Source organism: Metopolophium dirhodum, chromosome 8 (assembly GCF_019925205.1).
Source record: "Metopolophium dirhodum isolate CAU chromosome 8, ASM1992520v1, whole genome shotgun sequence".
Lineage (NCBI taxonomy): Eukaryota > Metazoa > Arthropoda > Insecta > Hemiptera > Aphididae > Metopolophium > Metopolophium dirhodum.
In genome coordinates, this window is record NC_083567.1 from 19850768 (window position 1) to 19874869 (window position 24102).

The 24102-nt window shown below is 32.6% G+C and overlaps 1 protein-coding gene across 13 annotated transcripts in view; it reads right to left on the reverse strand.

Annotated features, from left to right (window-relative positions):
- LOC132951149 (CUGBP Elav-like family member 1) overlaps positions 1–24102 on the reverse strand; it is a 194178-nt gene that overhangs the window by 54928 nt on the left and 115148 nt on the right. For all 13 annotated transcript variants that reach the window (XM_061022882.1, XM_061022891.1, XM_061022890.1 and 10 more), the window contains one exon: positions 14330–14378. In XM_061022882.1, coding sequence (XP_060878865.1) covers positions 14330–14378 — 49 coding nt within the window. The remainder of the gene's footprint in view (positions 1–14329; positions 14379–24102) is intronic.

The following is a 24102-nucleotide window of genomic DNA, read 5'->3' on the forward strand; positions in this document are numbered from 1 at the left end:
TAATACATTATTAAAACATTTAAAACGCGAAACGATTTTTTTGTAGAGCTGTATCTGAAATTCTAACGAACCGATTTAATTGATTATTTTTCTGAACGCTGTGAAAACTTCAAAAAATTAATCAATTTAGGTAGTTGTCGTCGTTTTTGTATCGAGTTTATAGTAACAAAGCGACGAGTGACACAATAATATGTTCATAACCCCCACTACTACAGCCTACGGATACGTCTACTGCTGCGTCGTCGTCTAAATCGTTTTTATAATAATAGACGTCTTGCTGTGTCGTACTGTCGTCGTCAACCGCGGTGGCGGCTCAACAGCAGTTACGACAATATGGGTTTTAAAAATTCGCACAGCTATAACAAAATGTTTGCACGGGTCAGCAAGAACTTAAAATATTAAAAATAGCACGTAAGGACGTTTTATAAGACCATTAATATTTCAAAATTTGACAACATTAATTTTATTATTTATTTATGCTAATAAAATTGTTATGCAAAATTTTCAAACGGGTTACAGATATGACTATATTATTATGAGCTAGGTGCGTTATTATTAAATATCAGAGTATTATTTAATCAACGGCCATTGGTCACAAGTAAAAACCTCAGTAATAGTGCTGCATATATTTTCGTTTTCATTGGCTGTAAAATTTAGAAAAATTGTCAGCATAACAAAACGACCGTACGTAATACATACTATTATTATATTCTTTACATATTGTCTCGGTGACGGTAAACAAACAGACGTTGGAAGATTGACGACCACGACTGCGATCGTCGAATTGCAAAGGTCCGCCGCCGCTTTTAATTTTTAATAGCTAAAATCGCCGCTTTATATTTGCGAAGATTAGTGATTTATCTTGACGCATAATAGTGGGGCCGTGGGGGGAGGGGGGCAAGACTGCCAAGACCTATCTCTCAACTATATTGTTAAATTTTTGCCACGAGACGAAAGCCATTAGTCCGCCGTCGTACAGCCAGCCGGCGCTAGCACGAGCGCGTCAAGCACTTGTGAACGTAGGAACTAGGAACGTCATTCAACCGCCGGTCGCAGGCCATTACCGCACACCCATCGCCGTGGGGGCCGTCACCACAAGAATCGTCTATTCGTGGAACAGTGCAGTACATAAACACGGGCCACCACCCGACCAACGTGGGTCTCGGATGCGATTTATTGCAGAGAGCGCACCCCCCCCCCCCCTCTATCCTTGTCCACGTATTTCACTTACTGAAAAAAAATAAAAAAATACACTTCTCCTATTTATGCAGGTGTAATAATATTATAATGCAGGACGGGAGTAAAAAAAAGTATGACGTTTATTTTAAAAATAAATTTCAAAAGTCTGTTGCAGACATTTTAGGTGTATAATATACCGGCCACCGGGTGCTCATCATCGCGACGATATTTTGCCATTAAAGCGGTCGGACTATAATAATGATATAGGTACCGTGCTACTACAGTACATGTGGCCTGCCCCCATCACGACCTCTTCAAGTTTGTAAATCGACGTGGACACACTCTGTGTGTTTATTATATCAGTTTTAATTAGAATACTGCCTGTATTTTTGATTTGTTCATATTATTATGTATATAGCAGTGGTTAAAAAAATGTAATGAAAATGAATTTTATTTAAAGTATTAGTTTCTATTTATAAACCATTGTAAACCGAAACCTTCAGTCGGTGCGACGTGCGAGTAAATAACAATCGAATGCAGACATTGTAGAGTACGGATAACACGATAAACATATCCAGAAAGTAAAATATTACAAATATAAAAGTCTCGAACGAGAATTTGTAGTAGAAGATGACAAAGGTGTATACGATGTGTAGTTATTGTGATGCAGTGTATTGGAAAAAAAGAGTTGTCGAAAAATGTCTATTCACTATTGTGACAACGGAAAGATGTTATTGAAGTCTGGGATTTTCAAAATATTTCACCGGGCTATATCTAAAAACGAAAATAAAATAAAGTAGATAACATGTATTATAGAGCCTTTTTTATGCGATATGTATGTTTCTATTAGTTTTCTTTTGCTTATTACATTAACAACGTTGTTTCATATTTTTCAATTTAAAGTATACAATATTATTATGTTTGAGTGTTTGATAAATTGTGGAAGTATTGCGTTGCATTCAGTTGTGTTATTTCGAATGTCGTCTCAATGAAATAATATATAACTATTATAATTTATAACTAAGTAACTTAATATTATGGTACTTGATTCACATGGCTATCAACGAAAAATTATTAAAAACAAATAATCTGAAACGCACGTAACAACTTCCAACGCTATTGGTGGTGATAATAAATTATCACATAAAGAATATAATATATTATAATGTTACGATTTCTTACACGATATGTATATTATTTTATAATATTTTTATTACTAATAATAAACATTTGTGTCTGTTATAGTATTAAATATTATTTTTTTTCACTTCGGTAATTATAACTTAAAAATTAAATAAGTTTTACTGAAAACTAACTTTTACACGTATTTTAATTTAAGTAATTTTCATTATTTATTATGTCATTTTTATCTCAGTAGTTTTTATTTTTACAACTAATTTCAACAGCATTACAAATATAATAGCCAAGTTACAACGATTTGAGTTGAAAAATTTAAAAAATAAAGTTTATTCAAAATTGTATGGCAAAACAAATGGAACTATGGAACAGTAGTTTACTAAACAGGCCGACGGTTATAAAAGGGACCACTGGATTTCAACTACTATAATATAGCAAACGCCACAAAGAAACTATTATTATTAAAATACATGAGCGCATTCGGCAAGAACCACTCACAGCTCGCATACGTATACAAACAATACATATATGTATCTTTACTCTCAATATAAAGACCACATTGAGAACCACAATAATTAACATGTTATGCAATAATTATACAACGTCAGCGTATACAATACACGCATACATTAACCAGATAATAATTGGACGCGTCGAGTACTGTCGATATTGACTTTTATAGAAAATAATTAATCTTTATAACAATATACAGATTAATTATTACTATAAACACTTTACAAAGTCACCGAGACACAGTTAAAATAAGCAACGATTATAACGATGTACGTATTTTTTCGTTTTTAAACAAGATGAACGAAAACAATTTTATCATCGTAATTCAATATACCGTCGTATGTATTAAAATATTACCTAAACAGCTCTTTGAACAAAAATGATTTTCTCGTTACTTACGTTTTAAAACATGTACAGAAAAGTCTATATTTTTTATAGTCACTTGTCATTACCTATATTAAGTAAAATGACAACGTAATCTACCTATATATGAGTATGTACCTAAGTACCTTTGTATGTATTTAAAATGCTTGTGATGTAATGATCGTGTTCTTATTAACAACAGCATATACACAAGTTTACCGCTTACGTTTTCGTATTATTAACTTCACTGACTTATTATCTACATACTCCAACATAAACAGTCTAACGGGATACACAAAAGTCGAAAATTCGCAGCAAAACAAGAATTTTTGAAATTGACAACCAAAGTTAATATAATATAGGTATGGTTGTTCCGTTCAGCATGTATATATGCGTAAGTAAGCATAACTAACAAAAAAGAACGTAGGTATGTTGTAGTAGCGTGGTGGTCGGTAAAGGTGAGGGTTCTAATTTCTGTATTCCATCTTCCCCCTCCAAGATCCGAGGTTTAGAAAGAAAGCTAAACTATACATTTATTCCTTTTTTTCAATATCAAATTTTATAGATACCATCTTATAAGCACAATTGAATGAAAAATTAAGTATTAACACGCACACGTGGTAAATTCAACATATTTTTTTGATTATTTATAATTTATATCGTTTGTGATACGTATTTAAATTCACTTATGCGTTATGCGTAGCATTGGAATGTGCGCGCATTGAGTTCAAATGTTATTATCTGATTTTGCTTGTTATTATTAATGTTTTGGAAGTTTAGTTTAACCTCTTATAGTTTACATTATACTGTTATACATGATATATATCTTACCCGAGATTATATCAACTGTAGAATTTCCAATTGATACACGTGTCTTCAATAAATGATGGAAAAAAATGTATTGGTAAACACCGGAAGTCATTTAGCATTGAACGCTATACGGTTTTCCATTGAACGATGGGCGATACTACATTATAGTTACAATATACACATAATAAAAAAAGAAAAATCAGACTACAAAAAATCATCGAGAAAGGCAGGTGTCTGTAGGATCCCGGGCGAACAATAATAATAATAATATAGGCCAATGTTCAAACGACAATGATCCTTGGTGATGTTCTGTGTGCTGTGTAGTAAAGCGACTACTTCGGTAACACATATTATAATGAATATTATTATTATTGTATTCTACCTATGATAATTACTTGTAATATACCAAATGACAAATATTCTACGACGCTTGAACGGCACCGATTTCGAGATTTGAGATGGACAAATGTATATTATATTGTAATAACTATCATAGTACATGTTTAGTACTCTACCTATGATAATATTACCAATTAATATTCTTATGACAATCTTTCAACGATTCTGAGAATCGTGATGGGCAAATTTTAATTAAAAAACGATATAATACCAAGGCCATTGCCCCCCCCCCCCACCACTTGGACATTTTTAACTGCATGTTTATATCACCATCACTATAACTATTATTCGATTGTAAGTAATTTTTATATCTTGCCCCGGGTGGGATTTTATCCTGCGGAAGCCTTAGTATAATATCATATCGCCAATATGGAAACCAACACTTGTCCACACACTTTTAACACTATTCAATAAACATTAAAATATAATAAGTATTCTAAAAATACTTGTGTCTTCATTGAGCGTCTACCTCTCTTACGTAAGTTCTGATCACACCAAACGTCGAGAACTCATGATTTTATAAACGTTGGTGAGAGATCACTATTACTGCAGTATACATCAATAAAATAGTAAGTAATATCAACTGTCCTTTTGTATATATACAGGTCCACCACTAGCCGGCTGGGGAGCCAAAATAGTGGGAGGTCGTAGACCGGGTTGACCAACCGACCAACCTAACCAACCGACGTCAACTAAAAACCTAGTCGGTACCACAGGAGAGGGGAGCCCTATTGCGCGCTGGTACGGCTAGCCGAACCGGCCGCGATACCCCTCAAGGTTGAGGAGCCTACCTCGGCTGAAACGTGGTGGCTGTGGGACAGGCGCCAGATAGTAGTAACAAAACCACACGACCTAGTGGGAAGACGGTACCCAGGTGGCACTTAATTGAGTCATCCCAGTCTTCGAGAAAGGTACGGGCACAAGCCCGGTGCTGGTTTCCATAGAGTGACGTGTACAAAACTCAGAGAATACCCTAGTCCGGAGGGAGCTCGCTCCTGACGTTCTAGTTCCTCTCTCGCCCGTAAGTAGCGCCCCGCGCTAAGGCACGAACGAGTAGTGGTAAGGCGCAAGCCAAAAAAAACCCGGAGACTCCATGTCCTTTTGTATACTTAACCGTTCGAATCGCGTTCGTTTCATCTAGTTTAGCCGATGGTGTTTTACAAATTATATTGGCCGATTAGTCTTGACTTTAAACACCTTTAAGCAATAATTTAAAACCGTTGTTTAACGTTTTAACTGTTTAATATTAGCTACGTTGCTACCGTTTGTTTTTGTCTTTAGTAATTAGTAGTATAATAGCTAATAAATATATTTTTGTTTTAAACCTTAAGTGATTGGAAGCGGTGTTGTTTCACACACGCGGAACATAGGAATTTAGACGTGCTTTCATACCAAAGTACAGATCGATCAAGTGAAACGATAAGAATTTTAAAAACAGATTTTAAATTGTAATCATGTCTACTTGAGATTGAATTTTCTACATTTTTGAGTTTATCCCCATAAATCCTAAAAAAAAATCGTACTAAAAAAGGAAAAGGAATATTTAAAGTTTTGGAGAAGTAAAAATCAATAAATTAAAAATCCTGGAAAGTCGATCTCAAGTAGACTTGACAAAAAATTCAAATTCAAATTATCGCCTCACTAGAGCAATCGGTACGTTTGGAATGAAAACACGTCTAAATTCATATGTTTCCACGTGTGTTAGATAAAGACAGAAAATCACCGCTCCCTTAAGCTACCTTAAGTACAAATTTCAAGCCAATCATACAATTTTTTTTTTATTCGAACCCAGCATTTCAACGTTTATTCACATGCAGCGTGCACAATTAGGTTATAATAGTATAAACAATATGCATTAGTACAACACACATAATATACTATACATTTAATATTATATATTGTAAGGTTGACAAACTTAAATTAATTTTAAGAGCTAAGAAAGGCACTAGAGTGCTTTTGAATTTATATCATTTTAAAATTGACCGTAATAATACCGTAGAGACATAACATATTATCTAATATATATATGAAGTTGCAACGAATGTTTTTTTTTATAATCATAAACGTGATACAATGATAGTAGTTATGAATTATGATAATACCAAATTAATATAACATTTAATATACAATTCTTATTTCATATGGAGTCACATACGAATAAAATAGTTTTCGTGCTAAGTTTGTTCACATTTAATTAATGTACCCAATTTTTTTTTAATATTAATTTTGATCATTATGATCTTAATGAAGAATGTGTGCCACAGATAACAACAGAAATATCATGGTATGATTACTCTTATTCAATATACATCCGTTGTGGCTTTGCGTCGTTCTGTATAGAGATTTCATAGCTAATATAAATATATAATATTACATAGTAATAGAAAAGCTATTATTATTTACCTACTTAAGGTATATACTATAATATTTATATATATTTTACAGACTAATCGGATGAGGCGCAATTCGTGTGCGCAGTTCATCAAAATACAGAAACAATTTCATCATGAATTATATATACATGTAATATATGCATAATGCATATATTATAATAATTGAACTAATATAATTCTAACTAAAAAGAAAATATACAAATCCAGTTTATTTACAAATTACAATAACTCAGTAGATTTTTGCGTATCGTACAAAACAGTCCTTAAATCCGACACGATGACACGTAATACAAATATTATGTATGTAGAGAATAATTTTTTGGGATGACAGGAAAGATAAATGAGCAATGCCAATAAAAACGAAATGTTTTTTTTTTCATGTGCCGTATATAATATATTATAATATTATATAAGTAATGTATTATAATTTATAATACTATGTTGTATACTTGTGTATATGCAAATGCCAAGTCTTTAATATCGCGATAAAGGAAAGTAAAATAAATGTAGGTATAAGGAATAATAATGAAATCGTACGTCATTTATCATAGAGAAAAAGTCAACGGACACGACTTCGATGACGGAGAGGAGGGTAAGTAATGCGTTTTTGCTTTTTGTTCGAATCGTTCTTAGACAAAAAAGAAATATCTATCTACAAAGGTTTTGTTTCTTCCTACAACTACAAAATATACCACTATTACTACCACTACGACAGCTACAACAGTATACTACTTCTAAATGATAATAATAATAATAATAATAGTAATGGAAAAACACATTTCCTACTTATAATACGCACATACATACATGCGCGGGGTTTTAAAAGGAAAAGAGACGTAACCTTTGCTCTGGTAGATTAAATGACTACAACAACAGAAAACGGAAATATTACTAATGTCATAGGGACACGGCCAAGAGCAAAACTATACACTTATATTGCCATGTCACGGCATGGATGGGGGGGGGGATCAAAGAGAGGGCTGAGCTGGTATTTTAAACATACGTTTGAGAACCATGGGGAGAAATTTTCAACTCGAATGTGAATGTGAAAACGTATAATACTATCTTTTGTAGTTTTGTGCTGGGTCTCCACCAACGCGTGTAGTGTTCTCCGGTTCGGGGATAATATTTAATTCGGAGAGGCGTACTTAGAACTGAATTACGGTGGAGGGGGGGGGGGGGTTATTGGTGGTTAATATTAACCAAAATATACATCTCATAAAAAATAAATTCTTCCTGAAAATGTCTGGTGGGTGGGGGGGTTATCTCCTACCCCGTCAGTACGTCACGTGACGCGAGACGTATAATATTTCTATGATAATAATTTATATTATAATTAATTGATGGTAACATAATAATATTATTATTATTATTATTATTATTAGGTACATGTTGTAAAATTGCGCTCTTTGTCCAATCCCTCATATTGGCTCATAAATATTTCGCGGTACGTTGTCATCATCATCACACACTATGCAGGTACCTATAGTGTGTATATTATGATATTATATTAAACTGTGGTGATCGCGTCTGCTTGCGAGTGTGTGCGCACGCGCATATATTTGTATAATGATAATATACGAAACCATTATAACCATAATACTAGGATAATAAATTCACGGCGGGCGCGTGTGTCCCGTAGGGCTGGCTCCGTTTTTCCACAGTTTAGAACCCCATTACCAAGAGAATTAAATTTAGCTTCGGATATTATGATCCATAATTCCGGGGACATACATACGGCGTATAATGGTACGGCAGACTTATATTATATTATTATTATACGTACATTATAATATTATTGGATCCGATAACGTTCAAACGAACCGTGTATAACGACCTTTCGGAAGTCACAAACAACCATTTTCAGGACGACATTTTGTGCGTGAAAAAAGAAGATGCGGCGTTATTATTATAATCATTATTATCGTACAAAATATTATTATCAATTATTATTATTATGAACGACGACGACAAAATAATATATATAATTGTATACACCGGAGTACGGGATATATGTCACTACTCACTAGGTAAGTACTCACTATTTTTAATTTCACTTTTCACATTTTTAATTTTTTGTGTTAATTTAATGTTATAACGGTTTTGTAACGGTCAATTCCAAACAATTCAATTACCTGATATTTATTTATATTAATTAATTTCAATAAATATTATTGTTGGTAAAAATAATTTGCTTGGAAATCATTATTATTTATATCATTATGCGGGTTCACATTTTAATACTGTAGAGGGTTTTTAATTAATATTTAGTTGAATCGTGAATTAAAATGTTTTATTCTATTGATAGAATAATGCAATAATACACCCCTCGATTATTAACAGAAGATTTAATATTTTGTTGTATCGTGCAAGTTAATTGGGAGCACGATTTAAGATATACAGGTTAAACATCGGCCTATAACGAATAGTGCTTTATGGTGACTGGTGAACCAACTATCTGAAACAGCTGAGGGCCCAGAATCACTAGCGCTCGTTATGGTTTAAATATATATATATAATATCATAACCATATAATCACTTACCATGGTTATCTGCTTTTGATACAAATAATACCTATAGTATATAGTATTATTGAATCTATAAATTTGTCCTCAGGGTGCGATAGTAGTACTGGGAACAGCTGTTTCAGATAGTTGGTTCACCGATAAAATTATTGGAGTTCGATACGGAACCTGTAATTATCTTAAATCGTGATTGGCAGTAATTCGTTTTGAATTTATATTATTTATATATTTATTATTTATTATTTATTTATTTATTATTATTTATATTATTATTATTATTATTACAACACCAGTATAAAATAATCAATAGAAAACATTAATTTTGTTGTACATCACTTAAATACCTACGAAATTATATTCAGTCGTATATTAATCATTTAGTCTTTTATTGTAAAATATTTGTCATCATTAATTATTGAAAAAACTAATAAAATGTAATTAATAAATTGACTTGGGTACATAATATCGGTGTACGGTTGTCGGTAATAGTTAATTTAAAAAAATGTTGATTCGAGGCGCTTCTAAGAATTATTTGTTCACGATACACTTTTAATCGAATGAGAAGCCAAAACGATGATGAGTAAAATAAAACATCTAATCAAATTGCGAACAAATTAAACAAGTAGAGGGGAATCAAAAACTTTCCGGAAAAATAAACAAATAATATTTTTTTTTGTTTTGAAAACTTGAAGGATTACGAGATTTTATTAAATATACAAGAATGGATGCTTATCAAATATAGACCTTTTATAGCCACCCGCTGGGCTTTACTGAAAAACAATAATATTAAGATTATGAAATTGGTTAAAGAAAGAGCTGTAATACTGAACAAAATTAACTTTTCACAGTGTGCGAGTTATGACGTCTTATTAACGTTAAAACGAACCATAAAAGCATAAAATAAAAATCATCACTATACGATTCCACCCATATCCCACTCGCAATATTATTTGTCTCCTAATAAAAGCGATGAACATTTCACGCCAATTATGTTTCTTAACATAACTATTATATTGTGATTTGTGTTATAGGCGACATTTAAAATATTTTTGCATGTCACATTACATTGATACCGTTTCACTAAAAGGGGTTTTATATCAACCCCTAGAATCTATATATTAGGTTTGTATTTACACATAATGTGTTAAGTTGCAAAACTACAATATGTCACGTAATATTAAGGGTTGAAATAGCTTATTTTTATTGGTTAAAAGTGAGACTCGTTAAAATGCATAAAAAATGGTATCTAAAGCCGATTTAAAATTCGGGAGAATTATAATTTACAAAACTCGGTTAGGTACTTATCATACTCAATACTGTCTATTAATATTTATATTTGGTTTAATATTTTAGTTTTTTTTTTATAAATATTGAAGTTTAAAAGTCGGTATTATAATAATTATTATGTATATTTTACCATCGTATGTATAGTTGTAACTTGTAATGCGTGTTGGGTAGAATATATTTATGCTTTTAGAGAAAAGTGGAAAATATATAAGAATTATCAATAATAATAATAATAAATAAATAATAATAGTAATAATGATAATAATGACAATAAATAATTAATTCAGCAAAATTGGTTCTGAGTAACTTTTCTTATTATTAAAATTACACAAGTCAATGTGAAAATTAATTAAAAGTGTCGTCTGTGATATTTAATATTCATTATTAATATTTAATAATTAATATAAAAGCAAAGATAATAATATTAATAATATCGTATTCAGATTCAGAAATATAAATTACACGTTATTTTCGTTTGTTTTACAATATGTCCTAATAATACCTATTTTCAAGTCAATTTTAGTTGATCTACTTAAATTTGCCATGGATTATTTAAACTACAGGCAATTTACAAAATATACAAAATAGGCAATACAGTATTTCATCATGATTAGAGCATTAGAGGCATAATTTATTGTTCAATGGTAGACATTTCTGAAAAAAAAAGAAACGGTTTAAAATGTGAATACAAATTACAAATTGAAAATGTAAACATTTTCAAAAACATTAAAAGTGAGAAGGCTAACTTGTACATAAAGGTAATTTTTTTTTTTAAATTTTTATACCCAATTGTTATAATATATCGACTTGGTACACTGAGAAATTTATTTGAACTTTCTCTTGGATATTTAGTAAACTAAAAAAGTCCATGTTAGACACCAGCGTCTCTCATGATATTATATAAAAATAGTTTCTTGAAAATAGGTCTGGTAGCCAACTTGTTAAAATATTGTTCTTTACAAACTACGAGTAAACTGTATACCTATCTAATATAATTAATAAGTAAATTTGAAGACATTAATACTTGTGACATAAGACGTGAAAATTAATGAAAAAGGAGCACATTGCAGGCCGCAGGGACACCTGAACATGAGTTATTGTGAATTATATTTACATAAGTCGGCCTAATTTGTTATTTGTTGCACTGTATTTATTTAGAGGCTATAGGCTATAAAAGGTTAATAAAATATTATTCGATGATTTTAATTTTAAACCATATTTAAGATTTAAAAATGTATTAATATTTTTAAATAATATTACGAACAATGTAAATAATTAGGTATTCTTTTTGGAAATGTGTTTTTTAGTTTGATAAGATGAAGTATTATTTTTGTTATTGTTTGTTGGATAATGCAATACTATATAAGCATTACTGCGTTAGGAAATTATGTTGAATAATATTCGTTTGGATTCCTTATCCTACCGTACCTATTTAGTACTTTGTAACGAAAAGTATCATGTTAAAATACATAATATAAATTAGTAAAAATGAATATTAATAAATAATGTTATGTTTACACAGAAGCAGTATTTAATTTTTAAAGTTTTCGACAAATGTAGCTCTTGAGCTTTAGAAACCGTATTCTCAAAATATTGCAGGAAAAAATAAAATGTTCATAATCGTTTGTTCAAATATCACTCTAATCGTAAATAATATCGAAGAAGTACTAATTTTGTTTGAAAAAATAATGGGTAAATAATATTAAGTATATACCTACCTAAGACGTTACGGAACTATTCTCGACGAAATTTCCGCAGCCTTGGTAGTTGGCATATACTATATAGTACTACCTATAGGTTTTTGTATGTGGTACCTGATAAGTATAGGTATTCACTATTCACTAGCATTCAATATTCAGTACAGCAGAGTCATAAAACGCAGTTCGATCTGATCGTGATAAATACCTTACATATAAGATAAAAATAAATAACACATGCCTACAATAGTTTCAAAGGATTTGGTCGTAGATGTTATAGTTATTTGGTTATTATAGTACTTTACTAACTAGGTAACGTCGACGACTGCAGTGGCGCAACTACGATAGTGCTATAGCCTCCCAAAATAATTGTGTATATAATAATTAATAATCTTATAAATTAAATATTGGAAATATGTCATGATTGAGCAATGCAAGTGATTCATAATTTTAGCACCCCCAAGATTAGAAGTGAGAACTCTAATTGCGCCACTGCAGGACTCAATGCTCCACAACAGCGTCCGAATGGATGACATCTGCTACTATGCGAACGATGAATTTCAATAATCACTACGAGGCAAAATCAATAGTCAATAATTTTGCTTTGCTTGTATAGAAATTGCTACAGAAATATACGAAATAGCATATTTTGTATTATGCGTTGTGACTATAGATGGTTTGAGTGATGAGTGAAAGGGCGTGGAAATTTTTTTCATTTTTTATATAATTTACTGAAATTAGCCAATTATATTATATAGGTACTATATTATAAAGGTGAGTAGACCACCAGTATCTTTAATCAGTATCTTAAAAGAAAAAATATGTATGTTCTATTGATTTATTTGGGGGGGGGGGGGAGGGCATCATAACTTTGTCACATCTGCATAACTAGTGTTGCATTTAATATTTTTAATACTACCCGTCCAATCAATAATTGCGAAGATCATATTATTATTACTGAAATCGACAACAGCCAACAACCGATTTCTGAAAAATTGTGTGGAATATGATCGTCCGTGTGCGATTAGAAGCGGATTTTCTTTTTCGAAATTGACAAACGTCTTGCGACGCGGAACGGACGCCTCCATTATCCCGTCCGAACGATTCAACAAAGTCGACTCATCGTCATTGCTGACGGCCATGATACTGGTAGGTGCGCGTTAGCAAAACGAATACAACATAAATCTCCGGAAACGGACTCCGATGAGACGGCAACGGCCCCGCGGGTTCACGGCGCGATACATTAATTATCGTTCAGAATAAAGCCATTTTCGCGGCCGCGGGAATATTATGCGCGTCTAAGAGCAAGACGACGACGAGGGGCTACCATAATTTTATTTCGATTTTAAAACCGCGTTCAAATCATTATTTCTGGAGTCCATCGTGTGTTTTAATACTCTTCCCGACCGCCGCATCCGACTCCCCCTGTTATTCATTTATTATCATTATTATTATCACCCGGTCATGTTTTATGATACGGACACCGTAAACGTATATAATAAAAGTCAAGTCGGTTTTTGCAGTTGTTATTTTACTGCTATAGTATTTGCGTTTCTCGTTTAATACCGTTTGCGAACCACCACCATACTGTAATATTGGCGCCGATTCACACTTTGGGCAAACACATTCAGCGGGGGAGGGGGGAAGTATGGAAACTTTTGATCGCCGTATCAATTATATTCTTATAATGTAACTACAACACCGATCGTGACACACCGTAGTTAACGTTGATTTTCTATGTACACGTTGTGGATAGGGCGAATTATAATTATGTTTATCGAGTGCATTTTTGGGATCGGAAACGTTTCTGCCGATTCAGTGATTGAATTTGCTCCGTGTATACGAACCGATGAATGACGACAATATTGCAGGGGTTGAATTCAATAAGAAGACGAACATCGGCAAAAAAAAAATCGACAAATAATTTAACGTAATGCGTAATGTGCATACCTACTGTGGCGTTACCCCTTCCCCTTTCACATGTGGGAAGTTTTAAATGGTTTCAAATGTATACAAAGGTACTCACCACTTCGATTTTCACTGTCAGCGGGCTTCATTTGTATCGGGTGGTGCATCTATAAAAATAAAACAAAAAAAAAGTACAACTTTTATTAAATGTAACTCGTCAAAATTTGATATTTAATGTCAAACATAAATTCAACAAACAGTAAAAATTTGAGCCAGTGACATTGATACTTGACAAGATTTAAATAAAGCTTTACGTACAAAATCTATAATATATACGCGCATGAAACTACTTGACAACATTTATAGTTTTTCGGTAACGATTAAAGATGAACAGAAAACGGGTTTGGCAGCTGCTAACACTATTACACAATATTATATATTTGTATGAAATATATTATGTATACATGTATGGTATAGATCAGGAATGGGCAATTCAATGTTACTTGACGGTCAATTTTTTGAGTTTACAAATTTAGCAAAATGGCTATGTTAACTTTAAATAATAATAATAATATTAAGACATTTGATAGTTAAATATTAGATAAGAATTCATATCTACGTTTTACGATAAACATTATATCGATTTTAATAATTAAAATACAGAAAAACATTTTATATTTTAATATTAATTTGAAATGTAGGCATGTAGCACGGGCAATTAAATTTGGTACGCGGGCCACCAGTTGCCCATTCCCATATAATAAATGAGTTGGTAAAATGTATAATATGATATTAGAATATAATTTACGGCTATTAAATCTCCGCGAGGGCAGAGCCTTTAGTTTTGTAATGCGATTACGAGCCGCGGACCAGCCTCACGTACTGCATATTATTCGGTCGGGTTTTCTAGGTAGGCATTATCATCGCATAATAATATGTACAATACTACAATGTATAATGTGTTGTATTTGTATACAGTATATTTTATAGGTTAAAGGTACACCGTCAAATCGATAATAATCGAATCGCATAAATCGTCGATCGATTGTTCTATACATAACTGTTACTTTTAGCTGTCTAATCGTATCAAAGGATTTGTACGTTAAAAAATGATGAAAGTGAATAAACTATATTACATTTAGACTGTCATAGGACGGCGAAAACAGACGACGAGGGACTACTATACCTATTATTAATAATAATAATAAAATAAAATCGATACTCTCGACCATGCATAGGTATAGAGTATAGACTATATAGGCAACTATACATATATGCTGCGCGGAAACATGAGGTGGACAAAGGGCCTATTTTTTTCTTGTAGTTCCCCGATGACCTCGATCGAATTGTTTTCACATTGCTTTAACGAAATTACAAATGGTATGTTATAACTTATAATACTTTATGCATGTGTGTTTGTTCGGCGGATCATAATATACCGTGTATTGAACTAACTGCTATCAGGTATCTATTATATCGTACGAGTATATTGCTAAAAGTGAACAAATGAAGCCCACATCGGTATTATAATATAGATCATAAAAAAATATTATTTTATGGTCGGGGTTATGTGAATAGGTTAGTTATGTGGGCAATATCGTTCGCAACCAAAGACGACGACTTTACCAGAAAATAAACGAAATTTCATCAATTCTATGACCGTAATAATAGTGTAATTCCGGATCCATCACAGCCCGCGTGACTGGGATCAAAATAACGAATGCGTGCACGTGATTCGCGGATAAACACTCACCGATAGATGGTCACCATCGTTCACCATTGGTAGTTGGTACATATGCAGCGAACGCCTTTAGTGGCGTCTCTCTCTTTCTCTCTCACTATATATTTAGTACAGTAGACGCCGATTATAAGACTCATCATGGAGACAAGGTTCAGTCGCTTATTAGACTCAAAATCACCCGGAACTAGTCCTGACGTATCCAAATACATGAAATAAATTCGGTTATAAGACTCGAATGTCGTAAGAAAAATCGTTGAGAATAACTTTTGTGTTTGTTATGCTTATGAATTATTACTGATTTCTAATCTAGTAATATAATCTAAAATAAAATATGTACAACAAATTTTATTGCATTTCAAATTCATCTTAATATTATTATTGTGTATATTGTATTGTATTTGTATTCATTTAATAATATGTGAAAGTAGCAAAATAAATCTAATGGGTAATTAATTTCAAATTTAGTTTTTTTTCACAACTTTGTACTCGTACTTATATAAGATTAACTTGGTTATAATTAAGACTCACTTTGTGCTGGGTCCCAACATGAGTTTTATATGCGGCGTCTACTGTTTATACATTATACATCTTACATATATATTATATATATATATATAAATAAACACCTCTTTATATAATAGTTAGTATAAATAATTATCTTTTTATTTATTTTTTTATTGTAGACCAATACTTAAATGGATAAACATTAAACACCCTATATCACCATTGTATTTCTGTTCATTGACGCCCAGGATTAAAAAAACACCTCTCGTGGGAAAAACCCGTTAATCTAAATTATATATTATTTTATATTGGTTTGGGAGGGGTTCGGATATTTTGATTGACGAGTGAAATATTTTTGAATGAAAAAAAAACAACATTTAATTCGATTCTCTTCCTCTCACTATCTAACGACTTAAACTTGCAATAATAACTCACGATTGCGATTTTGTATATAAATTATGTTTTCTGTTAAATATATCGATCTTAGCTTGTGATTAAGTTTTACGCATGAATGATTTGATAAACTGTTTCATAATATTTTAATACTATGACATTGAGTCTATTCGAGTGAAGAAAATTCGTTTACGTATATTATCGTTATATAATTATACGTCACATTATCATAACAGGGGATATAGGTATATCGCATATAGCTTTTAGGACAATGAATATTGTAAAATATACTTTAGAGGTAATTAGTGGTACGATTTGAGCAAGATTGCACTATTGAAGTATATACACATAACATGTATAGTGTCTATTATGTTGACATAGAGAATTTATTTATTATTTACATTGCAAACACCCGTATGGGCCAAGTATTAAGTACATTACATCATATTGAAGTATATAATATTTAATAAAAAACGTTCATTCAAAATCGGATAGTACGTCAGTATCTACTACTTATATATGGGTACACGCTTTTAAAGTATAAACGATTTCATATAGGTTAATAATTGCGAATAGCAGTATAAAGCTCTGTATATTACGATTGGTAAACGCATAAAAGTTATCTAACCACCATAATAATATACAATTTCTTAGGTTATAGAAATAAAATTTAACGGTTTAACGTGATGTGTACATACACGTATTTAGTACCTTTTTAGAATGCTTAAAAAATCTAGGATGATGTTGGTGCAGTTAACTAGGTATATTAAAGTATAGGTAACTACATACTACATTATTTCATGTTTAGCTTATTCGTTTCTACATGATAAAATGCTATTCAAATATTCAGGCGCGGACTGGTAAAATAGGGCACGGGATGCTACACAATTTAAAGTGCAAATAACAAAAATTGTGGGGGCAAATTTAAAACATGTAGATTATTTATAAAATATTAATATATTTTAATTTGTTTTAAAAAATATTGAGTATACGTTAAAAACATAAACAAGTACCAAATTACAACAAACTTTCAATCAAAATTGTACAATATTATAGATTACTAATAATCGTAGGTCGGTAACCTTCTGCTGTTCATTAGGTGTCTAGAGTGTTTAAATATATAATAAATAATATTAGGCAAATATATTTTAGGGCAAGAGATGCTGTAGCATCCCAGCATCCTAGCAAGTCCGCGCCTGCAAATATTATTACAGTTAATTAACAATTTGTGTTTTCAGCGTTCATACAAATCTGTATAATTTAAGGTTTTTAAACTTACTAAAGCTATTATGAGATGTACTTCACTATACAAACGCTTCACTTTTATCAGATCCGTTTTTAGTTGGAATAATATATTATTGTTTTCAAGCTTGGGTTAAAAAAAAATAATTATCAGCTTTAAAAACTATATTATTTTCAGCAGCTCTTTATCAAGTTCGGAGTTATCCACAAGGGATATTATATTATTATGTTTTTATGCTTATAGGTAAAAATAATTTTGAAAGTGAGTTTCTTTAAAAGAAACATTTGAACATATTACAAGTACATACTATTAGATAATAGTTATAGAAAAAACATTAAGCTGTAGCATCGTAACATAATATTGAAATTTGAATTTTATTGTCCTGAAAAATTAAGTTTAAGTAAGTCTTAATATTTTAATTTGTTATTAAAAAAAATTATAAATATGATAATTAGTAGCTTTTCTAGATCTCGTTATGTGTGCTTTAGATGTTTATGCATTATCTATTTCCGATAATATTAAATATTTGAAACTGTGAGTGCAAATGATTTAAGCATACGTTTGTACTTTTTACAGATAGAATAATATATGTACATTGTGTAAAATCTTGTTGAGTGCTTATTCACTTCAGATTTTTTTAAACTAATCAACGTCGAATTAATTATCTATAATCTATATTCTATAGTATGGATTCTATTCGAACGTTTTACATTAGTCGCTACGTGCTGTATGCATTTCGGTTGAACGAAATGGCCAAAGATAAAAAATAAAAACTATGTCATTAAATCTTTTTCATAAATATAGAACAAACAGCACGTGATACATCGGGTGTTCTATAAAAAATCAATACGCGATTTACTTAGATGGCATTTTATCATTTATTATGAAATAAGACGTTTGGCCTATATATTTCAAGTCGTTAAAGAATAATACATACATGCATACATAAATCGGCACATATGACGGTATGGACCTATAATATATTGTTATAAAAGGGAGCATAAATTAAAATATTGATTTTATTATGGTTATACTTTTTCACAATCTACTTATGGTATCCGTTTTAGAAAAGAAAAAAAATACCACTAGACATTTCTCCGGGGAACTGATATGTTCTTCTTTTACGTGGAAAAAAATTCACCTAGGTAACATGTGCGCTTGGACTAGAGAACTGAGATTCTCGGGGGAATACAACGTATACACACGCGGACGAAAAATGTATGGAAAAAGAAAGGAAGAAACTCTAACTGACGGTATAATAATTGAATTGCGACAGGATAATAAGAACGCAAGAAAACGGATAAAGAAATAATAATAAAAATAAAAAAAAAGGATAGAAGATGAAATTTGTGGCTAAACTTTCGGTTTGGATTCTGCTACTTATTATGCAGGAATAAAAAAAATAACTGAAGGTTATCCAAGACCGAATGTTTATTTACATACATAAATACTATATATATAACTATAACAGTACCTATATAGTATCTATACACACATATATAAGACTTGAGTAATTTCGTAGTTAAAAAGTTTTAGAACGACGAGAATTGTAATAATGCCGTTGAACGTTTCCGGATAGGATTTAGATGGAGATTGGATATTATGAAAGGCACCGCAACATGGCCTCGGCTCGGCGAAAAGAATTCGGAAGTTGACTGAGAGATTTTTTAAATAAATAATAATTTTATTGTATATATTATTATATGGTTCAGGATTGCGTATTTAAAGTGGAATGTTAAGTCGCGACGTCGAGTACATGCCGTTAACCAAAGTAATTTACATATACTAATACGGTATTTCAGCAAAAACGACGTATTAAAAAATATTTAAAATAAATATCATTTATTCCCAAAAATTTTCATAAGGTTAAAAAGTTTTAGAAAATAAAATTGTATTTAATTTCGTTTTTATTGTATATTGTATAATTATTATATACCTACATACAATTTTGACATGCGATCGCATTCTTACTTCTTTCAAACAAATAATAATAATTAAGAGTACCTATCACGTCTCATCCTCACGTGTTGTCACTGTCCTACAACTTCGTAATATGGCAAATTTACGTTCAGCGGTTGTAATTTAGTTTCGTTAATTTTAATATTGGAGTGAAGCCTCGGGTCTCCACTACAGCGAGTATAGTGTTTTGTAAATTTAATATGTAGGCAACAAAAGGTCGGTAACACGTTACCTACAAGTTTAGTATATTAGACATTCAGACACGGTAAATTGGAAACCCGGCTTGAATTTACCTATTGTTTAACTTAAATTTAACATCGTTGTCTGTGGTTTACGGTTCACTGGAAGTGCAGTGTTTTCGATATTTTAATTTTGAAGCTAGTTATGAGCATTTTAAATTTGTCGTAAATAGGTTTAATATCTAGGTAGTAAGCCAGACGAGAGCTGCTGCTGAATACAACTTGTCCACGGTATATGCACTTGTATGACGGGGATATCATAATAATATACGTGTGAGACATAAATAAAATGCAATTATAACGTTTTGATTGCATACTTTCTAACTGCGGTGACCGAGTGACGAAGACAATGATAATAATAATAATAACAACGATATTATATTATAATATAATATAATAATAATTAATAAGCGATTTATCTTGAAATCGTTTGCTGAGCCGACTAAATACATATTTAATTAATCGTTTTCCTCTGCGGCATTAAATCTATAGACTCTTAAATAATAATAATCATAGTAATTCCGTTTAACGCGTTCTATCAAAGGATTTTCAGTTCTCTCCGTGTTTATACAAAACATACCCCGGGGGCCTTTGAATTAAAATGAATAATTATAACATAGAACACAAAAGACACAACGGTAAATACGCATAACATTAATATGTTTCGTTAGAAATAATAATAATAACAATAATAATATAAATTCATTTGGCCGTTATATAGAGCTTGTCTCCATAAATTGAGCTAAGCTCTTTAGATTCGTTTACCTGTACGGCTATAATGTACATATAAATTTAGAAAGCGCTTTAATCACATTAAGCTGTTCACTTAGACATTTACGTGCGTAATTTACAGCTTGATTGACATTTATTTAATGAAATATAAAATAGATTATAAAAGTTTACTTCGCTATTGTACAAAGAAAGAAACCGTCTAGAGTGTATATGTATTTACTATATACTATAGATATAATATGGAGTGGTCACGCACTCATACACAGAAGACTCAAATATATATAATAATATATAAATTATGTATACATAATTTACGTCGTAGTTTATCGATTAACTGTCTTCGAGGACTTTAAGTGAATAAAAAAAGGTTATCATATGAGGGTTTTTTTTTAAATTTCTAATGATTATTATTACTATCGTTGTATAATGTATAAAGTACCTTGGTAAAAAATAAAAACAGTGCCTATACAAAATATACATTAGAAATTTTCGTCGAAACCGATTCATTATTGAACGTAAACTGTAAGCCATTTCACCGAGTCAAACATAGGTACTCTCGTCGTGTTTTTATTTTCATACATTGGCTTATTCAGATTTCAATGGCACTATATAATATGTCAGCCCTCGTGCTTTTAAGGCGTGAACTCTCCCTCGGAACCCTAGTGATCATTCTTCTCTCTACATACTTCAGTCGTGTGGGAGGAAAACTAATGACTTATTTTTTTTTGTTATTACTGAAAGGACGTGGAACACATTGAATTCAAATTCATGTGCTTATATCGAGTATTGCCATATAACATCAAACGAAAATAAATAATAATACACATTCGGTTAAATATGATTAATTAAACAACCTTTTCATTCGAGGTAATAATAGTATACCTATAGGCTATAATTGTTACGGAACAAACAACATCAAATCTAAAAAGGTCTTTTTCAAGACCACCAAACAAAATGATAGGGCAAAGCAAGACAATGTGACAAATAAAAATCACACATTGTAAACGGAAATATCCGAACAACGGTGTGATTTTCATCTGTCACACGAAATCCCGCGGACCAACCAGCACCGGAATAGATTGTCGAAGAGGGTATAAATACCGGACACTCTTGACAATCTAGTCATCATCAGTCATCATCCAGTGTTCATTCAGTGCAGACGTGAGTCAATAGACAACTTCATTGACACATAAAATAGATTTCCACACTTTCTCCCTCGCCGCTGACCGCCAGCTGAAATTAGTTATCAAAGGTATTCCTACTGATATCTCTGCTGATGAACTCGAAAACGAACTGGTAGTCCATAACTTCGAAGTAAAACTAATAAAACGCTTCGGGCCGGCAGACAAACCTATGCCCATCTGCCTCGTTATCCGGCACCCAAGCCAAACAAATTTATGAACTATCCGAATTATTCTACCTAAAGATCACTGTTGAAGCTTATAAGAAATCCGACCCTTCTCAATGCCACTCCTGCCAAAAATTCGGCCACGGGTCGAAAAACTGCGGCAACTCTCCTCGTTGCGTCAAATGTGCAGGCTCGCACAGCACCAGCGAATGTACCAAACCCCGCTATCAGGCCCCGACTTGTGCAAACTGCAATGGTGCTCACACAGCAAACTTCCGCGGTTGTCCATCTTTCTCCGAAATAGCTAAAAATTTCGCAATAAAACCATCCATGCCAAACAATCCATCGGCAACCATTGGTTTGTTGTTGCGGGCGATCTTAATGCTAAACACCCACTCTGGCACAGTCGTTGCCCAGACGCCGCCGGCGTGATATTATATAGCTATGCTCTAAATGACGACTACACCGTTACAGCCCCGGACACACCAACGTTTTTCCCGGCTGTCACAGGTCACAGACCTGACGTATTAGAAATAGCTCTAGTCCGCCTCCCTCAACTCTCCTGCGATGTAAAAAACCTCAACGAACTTTCCTCCGACCCCAATCCAGTGCTACTTACACTATCCGACTCACCAATCACCTCTTCACCACCTCAAACCTCAATATGCGTCAACTGGAATAAATACTTGGCCACAATTGGCTCCATATCTCCGTCGATTAACCCGCCAATCAGAACGCCCCGAGACATCAACGCGGCTCTCGACCATTTTAACACGAACATGTTAATAACAGCAAATACTTAAAAAATAATCGAACATTCAAAAACGCTCTACCCCTCGAAATAGTCGAGGAAATCGAATTAAAAAACCGTCTTCGTCGCGAATGGCAACGTTTTCGTGATCCATTGGTCAAACGCTGTCTCAACAGCAAGATCAAATTCATACGTCTTATCCTCAAGACACACCACGCCGACGAATGGGATAGAGTATCGAATCCTCGATACTCTGGACGTCCAAGACGGTTCAATTTACAAGTTAAATAAAAAACTCCTTAACAAAACCCCTGCGGTCCATCCGCTGATTGGCCCAAATGGCCTTATGTACAAGGATGAAGAAAAGGTTGAATTATTTGCTGACACGTACGAACACCAATTCAAGTCAACTACAGGCCCTGTCATACCAGAAGTCACCACCTTCATCCACTCCCTTCGTTCATTCCCACAAACTATTTGTTACACATCACCTGGCATCGTTCAACAAATAATCAACCAAATCCCCAAACGCAAAGCCCCCGGCGCAGACTCCATCACTAATACCGCCATCAAACTCTTACCCAGGAAATCAGTTTTGCTCCTCACTCACATCTTTAACGGATGCCTAAGAATTGGCCACTTCCCAACGTTTTAGAAGCATGCTATTGTCATCACTATCCCCAAACCAGGAAAGGATCACCATCAGTCACATCCAGTCAACTACCACCCTATTGCGCTACTATCCTCCTTCTCAGCTCGTCAGTCTAATTGATCAATTGGCAGCAAATTCTAATAGCAAATTGCGCACAGCCGCCGTCTTTCTGGACGTCGAAAAAGCTTTCGACCGAGTCTGGCACGCAGGCTTATTGTACAAGCTCCATACCTTAGGCACCCCTACCTCACTACTAAATATAATAAACTCATTCCTTACAGATCGTTCTTTCTCGGTAAGACTAAACACCACTATATCTAGCAGCAGGC